This window comes from Daktulosphaira vitifoliae, unplaced genomic scaffold (genome assembly GCF_025091365.1).
Source record: "Daktulosphaira vitifoliae isolate Bord-2020 unplaced genomic scaffold, ASM2509136v1 Scaffold_1, whole genome shotgun sequence".
In the NCBI taxonomy this organism is placed as follows: Eukaryota; Metazoa; Arthropoda; class Insecta; order Hemiptera; family Phylloxeridae; genus Daktulosphaira; species Daktulosphaira vitifoliae.
The window spans coordinates 19,835,583-19,847,409 of NW_026099572.1; the positions used below are offsets into that span (position 1 = coordinate 19,835,583).

General features: G+C 24.0%; 1 protein-coding gene across 1 annotated transcript in view; it reads left to right on the forward strand.

Annotated features, from left to right (window-relative positions):
• The window catches only part of LOC126896498 (neurobeachin-like protein 2), a 111,089-nt gene that overhangs the window by 10,362 nt on the left and 88,900 nt on the right, over positions 1 to 11,827 (forward strand). Inside the window, exons 17-31 of the mRNA XM_050669329.1 lie at positions 5,044 to 5,231; positions 5,300 to 5,459; positions 6,020 to 6,153; positions 6,224 to 6,383; positions 6,442 to 6,692; positions 6,817 to 6,975; positions 7,039 to 7,210; positions 7,387 to 7,827; positions 7,887 to 8,125; positions 8,180 to 8,337; positions 9,481 to 9,636; positions 9,929 to 10,055; positions 10,140 to 10,485; positions 11,261 to 11,419; positions 11,476 to 11,666. Coding sequence (XP_050525286.1) covers positions 5,044 to 5,231; positions 5,300 to 5,459; positions 6,020 to 6,153; positions 6,224 to 6,383; positions 6,442 to 6,692; positions 6,817 to 6,975; positions 7,039 to 7,210; positions 7,387 to 7,827; positions 7,887 to 8,125; positions 8,180 to 8,337; positions 9,481 to 9,636; positions 9,929 to 10,055; positions 10,140 to 10,485; positions 11,261 to 11,419; positions 11,476 to 11,666 — 3,041 coding nt within the window. The remainder of the gene's footprint in view (positions 1 to 5,043; positions 5,232 to 5,299; positions 5,460 to 6,019; positions 6,154 to 6,223; positions 6,384 to 6,441; positions 6,693 to 6,816; positions 6,976 to 7,038; positions 7,211 to 7,386; positions 7,828 to 7,886; positions 8,126 to 8,179; positions 8,338 to 9,480; positions 9,637 to 9,928; positions 10,056 to 10,139; positions 10,486 to 11,260; positions 11,420 to 11,475; positions 11,667 to 11,827) is intronic.

The window sequence follows — 11,827 nt, forward strand, 5'->3', positions numbered from 1 at the left end:
ATAACTTTTTCAAAAATGAACATATCAATATAATTCTTTTTTATATAGATGCATAATATCATTACCTTTCATTTGGTATATTTTTTTCATAAATTTAACCCTTAACCTGCCCACAAGGGGGGATTTAAAATGACAACTTTTTCACAAAAAATTAATTTTTTTAACTTAAATTTTGAAAATGTTCCGGAAGGTCTGACACTTTTATATATATCTTAAATTAAAGCTAATGTAATATGCTTTATCATGAAAAAAAAAAATTTCGGACTTTATCTTATCTTCATGGTGAAAATGGCTACCGAATGCTATTTTTGTGTGAAAATTTTCGATTTTGTATTTTACATTTTTAACTTTATTATGCTATAACTTTTTGAAAAATGTATGGATCAGTACAATTTTTTCATGAGGAGTAGTATTTATATACATCTTTCATTTGACATACTGTTTTTTGAAATCCGACCATTTCCCTATATACGAGTGGGGTTCAAATCTAAAAAATGCATGTAGAAAGTAGAACTTTTTCAACTTAAATTTTGAAAGTGTTCCGGAAAGTCTGACACTTTTATATATATCTTAAATTAAAGCTAATGTAATATACTTTATTATGGAAAAAAAAAATTTCGGACTTTATTTTATCTTCATGGTGAAAACAGACATCAAACTTAATAAAAAAAATACGATTTTTGTAAAAAAATTCTTTTTTATATTTTTAACTTTATAATGCTATAACTTTTTGAAAGATGTATGGATCAATATAATTCTTTTTTTTGTAGATGCATGATGTCTTTACCTATCATTTGGTATATTTTTTTTATAAATCTGACTTTTTACCTGCCTACAGGGGGGGATTCAAAATGACAACTTTTTCACAAAAAATTGACTTTTTCAACTTAAATTTTGAAAGTGTTCCGGAAAGTCTGACACTTTTATATATATCTTAAATTAAAGCTAATGTAATATACTTTATCATGGAAAAAAAAAATTTCGGACTTTATTTTATCTTCAAGGTGAAAATGGCTACCAAATGCTATTATTGTGTGAAAATTCTCAATTTTATTTTTTACATTTTTAACATTATAATGCTATAACTTATTGAAAAGTGTATTGATCAATATAATTTTTTTATGGGAAATACTATTTTCTAATAATCTCTTTTTTATTCTACATACTTTGTCTTAATCAGGATATTAATAAGGAACTAGCAGTTTATGAAGCTTTTGGAATAATCCACCAATTTTTTAAAATTAAACACTATCTAAAGATTTGCATCGAAGCGTTTTTTTTTGATAGTGATTTTAATCACTGTCAGATATCATTATACTTGATCCAACTATGCCACGTCACCACTGTGCCGCGACCCCCCTGTGCTGGGTTTTTAACTTTATAATGCTATGACATATTGAAAAGTGTATGGAGCAACATTATTTTTTTATGAGAAATAATATTTTTTAATAATCCCTTTTTCATTCTACCTACTTTATCTTAATTAGGATATTAATAATGAACTAGCAGATCATGTAGCTTTTGGAATAGTCCACCAATTTTTTAAAATTAAACAGTATCTAAAGATTTGCATCGAAGCGTTTTTTTTTGATAGTGTTTTTATCACTGTCAGATATCATTATACTTGATCCATCTATACCACGTCACCACTGTGCCGCGACCCCCCTGTGCTGGGTTTTTTTTCATTGTTTTTTTTTAGTTAAAGTAAATCATTAAAATTAATTCAGTTCTACATATTTCAATTGTAGAATCTTTTTAAACACCAAAAGTCAATTAGAAATGATTACTATGATTTCTATTTAAGTCATTTATTATGATAAAAATAAAAAAAAATCGAGCTTTGCTAATAAATTTACTGTAAATAGTAATTAATTATATAATCTTAACATAATCAAAATAATCTTAACAATACCATTTTTTTCTATTTAATTATGTCAATTTAAAATTTGCAAGTTGAGCTAAAAGTTATGGTAATAAATTCATTTTTTTTTTATTATAAACTTTCACTTTAAATGGCAAAAAGTAGATTAAAAGTAACTACTTTTAACATATTAAAAATCAAAATAAATAATAATTTGAAAACAATTAATTATAAAAATGATATAATATATAGTTAAAAAATTGATTATTATATTATGTTTTAAATAAGAAAATAGGAGTTCATTTTGCTTTTGTAATTATCCACCAATTTCTTAGAATTAAACACTGTCTACAGATTTGCATCTAAGCGTTTCTAATGATAGTGATTTTAATCACTGTCAGATTAAATCTATACTGGACCTAACTATGCCATGTCCCCACTATGCTGCGGCCCTACTGTGCTGGGTTTTTATTAATTATCTCTAAATTAATAGAAGTATAAAATTCGTTTTTATACTGAATTACACAGTAAAATCATATCAGTAACATAAAATATTTTTTAATGATTATAGGCCAATATATATAATTCTATATTATAGAGTGTTCAGTAAGTAAGGAAACTGTGTTTTTTTGTTCTTATTGTTTATAACAATTGATGTTTTCTTACTTACTGAACTTTCTGTATTCTTTACTAAACAAAATGTTTACGCTGATTTCAATTCTGAAATTAGATTTTTTCTATTACCTCATTTTTGAAATTATTACTTATTAGAAAACACAAATTAAAAAAAAAAATTTTTTAATCAAATTATTATTGATTTTTATATGTTAAAAATAATGTGTACTAAATTTCAATTCAAAATTACATTTTTAACTTATTTTTTTGATCTGTAAAAGTAATTGTTATGAAAGTTTATAATTTAAAAATTTTGACTATTAGCTCAACTTGAAAGTTTAGAATTTATATTATTCAATAGAAAATTTTATGTGGAATAAAATATTCTATTTTTTAAATTGATATATTAATTGAAAAACTTATATAATTATTATTAACAGTAAATTTATGAAGAAACTTTAAAATTTTGTTTACAATGTTTTATTGTATGAAATCATTTATATTGAAGTCTTAGTAAGTATTTCTATGCAACTCTTATTGTATAAATAATTATTTATATTGATGTATTGCACATAATACATTCTGCTTGTTACGTATTTTTTAAATTAAAATATATTTATTGATTGTTCATAAATATTTGTTATATTAATTAGAAGGATTTTGATATTATTTGGTACATATGCAAAACTTTAATTGCAGATTTGAAATAAGCGCAAAAATTTATTTAGAAAAGTATATTTTGGTCTCTGATGAAAATTCCTTGTAGACCAATAATTTTATTTATAAGTAACAAACAATTTTTTTTAAAGTATTGCATCAATTTTTATACATGTTTGTCATAAAAGTAATATCTACTTAATAGTTTTTTTTATAATTTTTCCATAATAATTACAATACTAAGTTATTGAATATCAATTCAATACTATATTTAATTGCTATAACAAATATTTATTCATATATTACACTTATAAATCATAAAACTTGTAATCAGGATATAAATAAGGAAATAAGAATTCATTTTGCTTTTTGAATAATCCAACAATTTTTTTAAATTTAACACTATACAGATTTGCATCAAAGCATTTCTTATGATAGTGATTTTAATCACTTGTAATCACTATTATATCATCTATACTTGTTATACAAGGTGATCAAAATCTGGTAAGACACTTATTTTTTCAGAAACTATTGAGAATTTAAAATTTTTGTAAAAAGAAAAATTAATAAGTTTATAAAACTACAATAATATGAAATTAAATAAATTTTTTTTTATCCCTTCAGGGATAAAAATGTTTATTTATAATTTTTTTAAATGGGAACTACTATTTTTGATTTGATAATATGATAGAAAAAAAAAATTACAAACAATTTTGTTCTTATAATTTTTTTTATCCGTACAACCGTTTACGTTTTATAGACAAAATGTAAAGATAATGCGTTTGATAATTAGTTTATTATATTTAAAAATATGTTTACACTTATAATTAACTTCTCGATTTTAATTAGTTGATAATTTATATAAAAGATTCAGTGAACAAGTTAACATAAAAGATTCAGTGAGCAAATTAACAAAAGATTCAGTGGAGAGTCGTCCAGGTTCGACCTATGAAATATATGACTCTTGAACGAGTAGCTGACTCCTACTGGCGCGTCGCCTCAGGCGGCGGCGGCGGCCGTAGGCCCAATGCATTGAAAAAGGCTGAGCAAGCATCGAATGTTCTAGAAGGACTAGATGCTTGCCTGGTAAATACTTTATACAAGACAATAGAGGCTTCCGTTCCCATGATTATTATATATAATAATTAAATTTTTTTAAATTACATAATTACAATTAGGCAGCAAAAAGCCAGTTCACAACAATTGTTTAAAGATTTTGACTACCAGAAAAAATATTGTCATTTATTACGTTTCATAATATCGGCGGCAATGCAACCAGTAATTTTGTTAGAACCTTTAGTCTTACAAAACCATAGACGTAGCTATTAATAATACACCGAAAACCCGGTTTATATCTATTATTGTTATCACTCATTTAGTGAATAGTAAATTTTTATTACTAATTTCCAGTCATAACTTGATCAATAAAATTTGGTTTATGCAACTGCAAATAAAAATAATGACTTCTGTATTTAATACAGTAAAATGACAATAGAAATTTGGCCTAAAATCACTTAACTTTAACAAGCTGTAACGGACGAACGGTTAATCGGATAAAAAAAAATATAAGAACAAAATTGTTTGCAATTTTTTTTCTATCATATTATAAAGTTTAAAATAAGGGTTCTCATTTAAGGTAATTATAAATAAGGGATTTTATACTTGTAGGGACGAAAAAAAAAATGATTTAACTACATATTATTGTAGAGTTTTTTGAACTTGATATTTTTTCTCTAAAATAAAATTTAAAATTCTCAATATTTTCTGAGAAAATAAGTGTCTTACTAGATTTCGATCACTCTGTATATTATTATATTATACTGTAACTATGCCACGATCTCACTGTGCCACGACCCTACTGTGTTACTGTTCTTTTATTATTTTATTTCATATAAATGATAAATATTTAGGTCCTAATTATACATCGCTTAACACAATGGATGATTCTACTTCAGATGTCATAGGAATGTTTAATAAATCTGTATTCTACTATAGTCCAACTGCAGCTTCATCAAGAGAAGTAGCTTTAGATCTAAGTCAAAAGAATAAAGTAAATGCACACCTTACATCTTCTGTCTACAAGTGTTCATCTATACAAGTATGTGAAAAAAACAAGTATAGATATTTTATATTTATCAATTTTACAAATAAAACATTTATTTTCAGGATGTTATTAACATGATTGGTGGACTTTATGTTTTGTTTCCAGTACTTGAGAGTAACATTTTAAATGAAAGTGATTTTGGTTTGTTATCACTTGATCAAAGTAATATGGAACTATCAGTTGATATAGAAGACTTCTCATCACTTCGATCATTTTCATTAGGTTTGTTCTAACAGAAAAGTGTAAATCAAGTTACTATACCTTATATAATATTTTCAAAATTATAAGTAGAGAGGGGATTTATAAATATCTATAAATTTCATTTGAGTTATTTTAAAAGGACCCAAGTTTGTGTTAATTTGTTATTGAAAAATACAATAGCTTAGAAATATTTTTAATTTTAGGGAGTAATAAACCCCCCCTCTAATCCCCTCCAAAACTATAACCTCAGTTAGATCATATTACTAAGTTTTCAATCCTATTGAATTAATACAAATTTGAACTGGTTTGATGATGTGTTTGGAATAATTTATCAAAATGTATAAATACATATAAATCCAATCTTTAATTATAACCACTGTAAAAATTAAGAAATGATCTAATTTAGAAAATGAGTAGTTGATAACACCTTATTTTTTGAACACTCAGTAAATGACACTTTTTTGTTTATACTTATTGGTACATTTTTATCATTCTCGTGAATTTACTTGTTACTTTGCTAGAAGTCTAATTTTGAGATGCACAATAACTCAGTACTATGATAATATTAAACTTTCATTTAGATGATACATTGGAACTTCATCCTATTGGTCTTTTATTAATTTTGATGAAAAACTTGATGAAAGGCAACATTGTTGGACAAGAACAGCTATTAAGAAAGAATGGGATTCCAATTTTAGGAGAATTGCTCACAAATGTAATTTATTATTTTTTTATTGCATTAATTTGTTTTAATATTTTTTCTAAAAAAATATATCCTTTTCAAGGTTCCTCCGGACAAAATTGACTTACAAATGCTGGAAGCATTGCAATTATTTATGGAAACTCTTCAAGATATTTCTAATGTTCAACTTCTGAGAGCTTTTTTTCAACATGTTTTATTTAACTTTGCAATTTGGTCTAGATGTTCCTTTCAAATACAAATTGGTAATTGATAAAATTGATAAAATAAGTATTATGGTAAATATTGTTGACTTTTTTTTAGGTGCTGTAAAAATAATATATTTATTAATAAAAAACGATCGTAAATCATTTCGAAAACGTTTTGGGATTCAGTTTTTTTTAGATTCAATAAGAATATACTATACAACATGTGATGTTTTATCTACTAAACATACTACAGTACTACGATCTTCTTTATTGGATATTATCAGGTTTTATATCCAAAAAGAAGTTACAATATCTGATGTTGATATAATTATTCGTTATTTAATAACTTGCAAATCAGAAACTATGGTAATTTAATAAATGTTCCTTATTATAACTTTATTTATTAATTATTATAAAATTAATTAAAGAATTATAGTAAATATACCTTGAAAAATTTAATAAATAACTAAAAATATTTTAATTCATGTAGATTGTAGAACTTTTGGATGTTTTAATAAAATATTTGGATTCAGATTTATGCAAAGACCAGTTATATTTAATTATGTATGAGCCTCAAATCGCTGAATTATTATACAGTCTTCTCATTGAAAAATCAATTAGTATGTTGGCTAAAAAACATGTTTTAAAGGTATGGTATTATAGTTTAATTAAGTAATTAATATATTATGAAGTATTTTTAATTTTATTTTAGTTATTTTCTGTGTTACTTAATACAAAGCATGTTTATGAACGTCATAAATGTAATTTAAGATTACAAAACTCAGGTTATGGATTATACCCGGGTCTCATATCTCTTTTACCTGAATTTCAAAATTTGTCAATGGAACTAATAATGATGATGTTAGATCAAATACTAATGACTGGTATGAATACATAAACAGCATATGTGTCCAATTAATATTTCATTAAAATATTTTGCATTATTAAACTATATTAAAATATTATTTTTATCATTTGTCTTAATAAGACAAAAATTTGATTTGCATTCAAAATTGTAAAAAATCTCATTCTTGATATTAAACTTAAAATATATGTTTAGATTCACTTAGTACCTATACATCAATTCTTTCTGTTCTTCATCGACTTGCATATGAAGATATTGATGTTAAACTTGAAGCAGCTAGAAAAATATTGACTATCATTTATATGAATCCAAAAGCTGCTAAAGCTATTGCTAAACAAGCAGGTTGGCAAGATTGTGTAACTCGATTATTAGTTCATAGATTGGCTGAAGGGAAATCCACTCATCATCATGATTTAATGAGTTTTGATGATCATGATAATCCCAAAATGTATAAGAAAATAAAAAAATGTAGATCGTATCCTAATGTTTTAAAAACCAAAAATTTATCATTAAGAAGATGTAATTCAATGTTTGAATTAAAAAGAGAATTATATAGTGATAAAAGTGAAAGAAGTTTAATACCCACTGTTTATAGTTTAGCTTATGCTGCTAATTTAATTGAAAATGAAATAAAAGGTACTAAATTTCATAAGTGAAATGTTTAAGCATTTTATTAAATTAATGATGATTTTTAGGTGTTGCTGGATCAGTTTCAGCTGTAGTAGTAGATAATTTTCAGTATGCTACAGAAAACTTAAGTTCAGCTGTTAATACTGTTGGTTTAGTAGTCAGTGACAATATTCAAACAGCCTCTGACAATTTAGCCTTTGCAATGAATTCTGTCAGTGGTAATATTCATTCAGCTACTAGCAATCTATCTTCTGCTGTTACATCTGCATATTCTATACTTAAACAAAAAACAACTGAAATTCAAGTAAAACTTTTTTGTATGATTTAATATTATATGAACTGAAATATTCTCCCTTAGGAAATTGGGGAAAATGCTAAAGAACGACTAAAAAAGTATGCTATGTATTCACCACCATCTGATAGAAATATAATTTATGAAGATAAAGTTCAGCTAATGACTAAACAATTACTAGTTGAACTGGGTCTTGAAGCAGATACCTATAGCATTAGCAACAGGTAATTAGGTATAATATCTATTTGTAGACATTAGTTTTTAGAGTAAACTGTGATTAATTATTTTTGGTAATAAGATTTATTTTGTATGTCCTTAATAAATTATTCAAAAGTGATTATTACTTTATTTTTATTTTTTATTTTTTGTAAACTTATAATTTAATGAAATATAAAATAAAAGTTACAAAACAAAATAGTTTAAGTAGATGATTCTAGAGGAATTGTAGAGTGGGGGAGACCTCTGAGATGAAACAACTGTGTTATTCGTATATTTTTGTCGGAAATAGTTGTCCCTACAAAAATCATAGTTACTATGTTTACAAATTTTTAATAATAATACTGGTTTAGGATCAGAGAAACATATTCACAAATAACTTTTTTTTTTTAAATTGAATTATTAAGTATTTTTTTTGGAATAGAATTGATTGTTACAATGATAAACCTCTTAGTATTTATAACTCTAGTTAAAGTAGCTCTAAAGTTACATGGTTTAAAAACAAAAATCAGGGATTTTAAAATCAAGTTATTTAAGATATTTAGTTATTTAGATATTTTAGTCAGGTTATTATAAATATTAACAAACTAATTATGTTTAAATTATGATTATTAATTTAACAGTATTTATTAATAAAAATAATAGCAATTTACTATTTTTTTTATCTATTAATAGTAATGCAAATCAAAAATTCAATGTATATACAGAGCAATTTATTAAGAACACTGTCCCTTAATTTTTGGTTAAGTAATCATTTTTCACAATAATGTATAGAGTTAATTTTGATTTATTTATTAGAACAATAGTAAATATCTAGTTTATTGTAAAAAAATGATTTCTATGGGTTGATTTTAGGGGTAACTTTGAAAGTTAAATGAGAACCTATTATTATTTTTGTACAGTTAAATGGAGAATGATCTAAATAAAATTTAGGTCGGTATTTTTGTAATATTACTTTTAAAGATATTAACATTATAAAATTAAAAAAAGGTAAGAAGTAGAGTAGTGTTTAGCAACGCTCAAATTTTACTACAACATACAGATAATTCTTTTATTTTTTGTACCTCTCATCCCTTATACTAAAAATTTTAATAACTCTAAAAGTTCTTTAATAAATCACTCTGTATATTTTATATATGTTATGTTTTTAGATCAATGTCTAGTAGTCTAGAAGATATTTCATCTATAAAATCATCAATAGCGCTTGATAATAATTCAATAAGTTCAGGAATAGCTATGTCAGATAATGTATTAACTGTTTTTGAAGACATTGATAACAAAGTACAAGATGATTTTGATAATGTTAGGTAAATAATTATTTGGCTTAAATTATTTTATTTAAATTATTATCTAGTTAAATATTTATGATTTTTGTCTTAATAAAATACTTTGTTATACACATTTGAAATAAATGGGAAGAATGTAATTATGTATTTTCAAAATCAAATAGTTTTTTAATTTTTTTTTTTTTTATTGAAGTATAAACTAGATTTTTTGGTTATAATCTGTGTATTTTTTAAAAATTATATCAAAACAAAAATAAATATTTAATTATAAAAAAAAATTCAATTTAATTTTTGAATTTATGTTTTTTATTAGTCCATGGCAAGAGTTAACAAATAATAAGTCAGATAACAAAGAAAAAGATTTGTGCTCATTTGTTGAAAATATTCTTTTTGTTGTGATGTGGCGTGGTGTTAATATTCATAATAATAATTGTTGGAAAGTTAGTAATGATTAACAGAATAACTAAAAAAATAATTTAACTATTAAATTAAAAAAAATAATAATAATCCAATTTTTATTATAGGAACGAGGACAAGTTATGGCTTGTATTAATATGATAAGTTTAAATAATATGTTGTATTGTTCGCATTTGGAACTGAAACTTCATATTTTAGAAAAAGCTGTTGAAGCTGTTTTAAGCGATTTTTATGATTCTGGATCTACTCTTGAATGTGACCATGCCAAAACTGAAAATATAAGTCAATTATTTGGATTAGTGTATGATTTAGTAGTTTTAGATCCAAGTCCAAATTTTGATAAAAAGTGCTCTGTAAAATTACTGGACGGATGTATAAAGTTAATAGAATCATTGGCTGTATTTAGTGATGATCAAGAACAAAATAGCAAAGATATAGTTATGAAAGTTTATGGTTAGAAAATTTATTTTTAATGATTTAGTATATTCAAAAATAAGAAATATTAAGGTATTATTATGAATTACATGAATTATTCTATAATCATTTATGGATAAGGACTATTTAAAGTACTTTTAAATATTTTTAAATCTCTCAGCATTTCTGATACTAAAATAAAAATTTGTATACTGAAAATGAAAGTGGAGGTTTGGTGTGAAGTAGTAGACTATTCAGTTGTCACCATAGTGCTGATGTTCAACTATGTTGTTTGTTGTTGGTTCTCATATGGGTGACCATACAGGAACTTTAACAGTGAATATAGACAATATTGGTGTCCTAAGCCATAATGAGGTTGTGTAAGATAGACAGTCAGTGTAAAATTCCATAAAATTTTTAAGGCATAACCGATCTCAAATACTTAGATTAAAGGCTATGGTGATAATAGTATAATAAAAATAAAAAAATGAATAAATAATTTTAAGAAATATTTAATAATTACTATAAAAATAACCTTTTATGTTTTCTTAAAAATTAGTTGATAACTTGAAAACTTCTAAAACATCAAAAATTTAGTGATGATTAATTCTCTTTTTACTATAGATATATACTAAATTATGGTGGAAAAAATATTTGTTTGCTGAAATTTCTTATAATATAATTAAACAATATAATATAACTAATTAAAGTTTTAAAATTTTTAATTTTTTAAATCTTATTTGGTAGTAATTTATTAGTTGTTTACTTGTTACTTAAAATTGTTTAAATAATTTTGTATAGTTTATTTATTTAGGTATCTTGTTAAGTTGTTCATCGAGTAGTAATATGGATATTTGTGCTATGGCAACAGTGAAATTGCACACTATTTTACAGACAAATAACAAAAGTGTTGTTGAAATTGAATGTTACTTGTTACGATCAGTTAATACAATTTTACAAAAATCATTACTAGGTATAATCTGTAATAATCAATAAAATAACATAAATAACTTTTGTAATGTATTTTAGATGAAAATTTAGAGCGGTATTCTTTTATTTTACCTCTAATAAAAACATTGATTACTAAGTTGTCAGAACCACTTAATATTTCAACTACTGAATTACCTTATTTGACAGAAGTTTTGTATAGTGGTCAGTTTTATGATAGATTTTTTACATACTGCAAAACTAGTGAATGGATAACATTTATAGAAAATAAGGTAAAAAAATATAAAACATTTTAAAATGGTACATTGGTATACATTCTTATCAAATTATTTTGTAAAACATTTAGATTTTTAAATATCTAAATTTAAAGTATCTAAATGTATCATTTATCTCTAACATTTTCTTTTCAAATAGTTTATAATATAAACTTTTA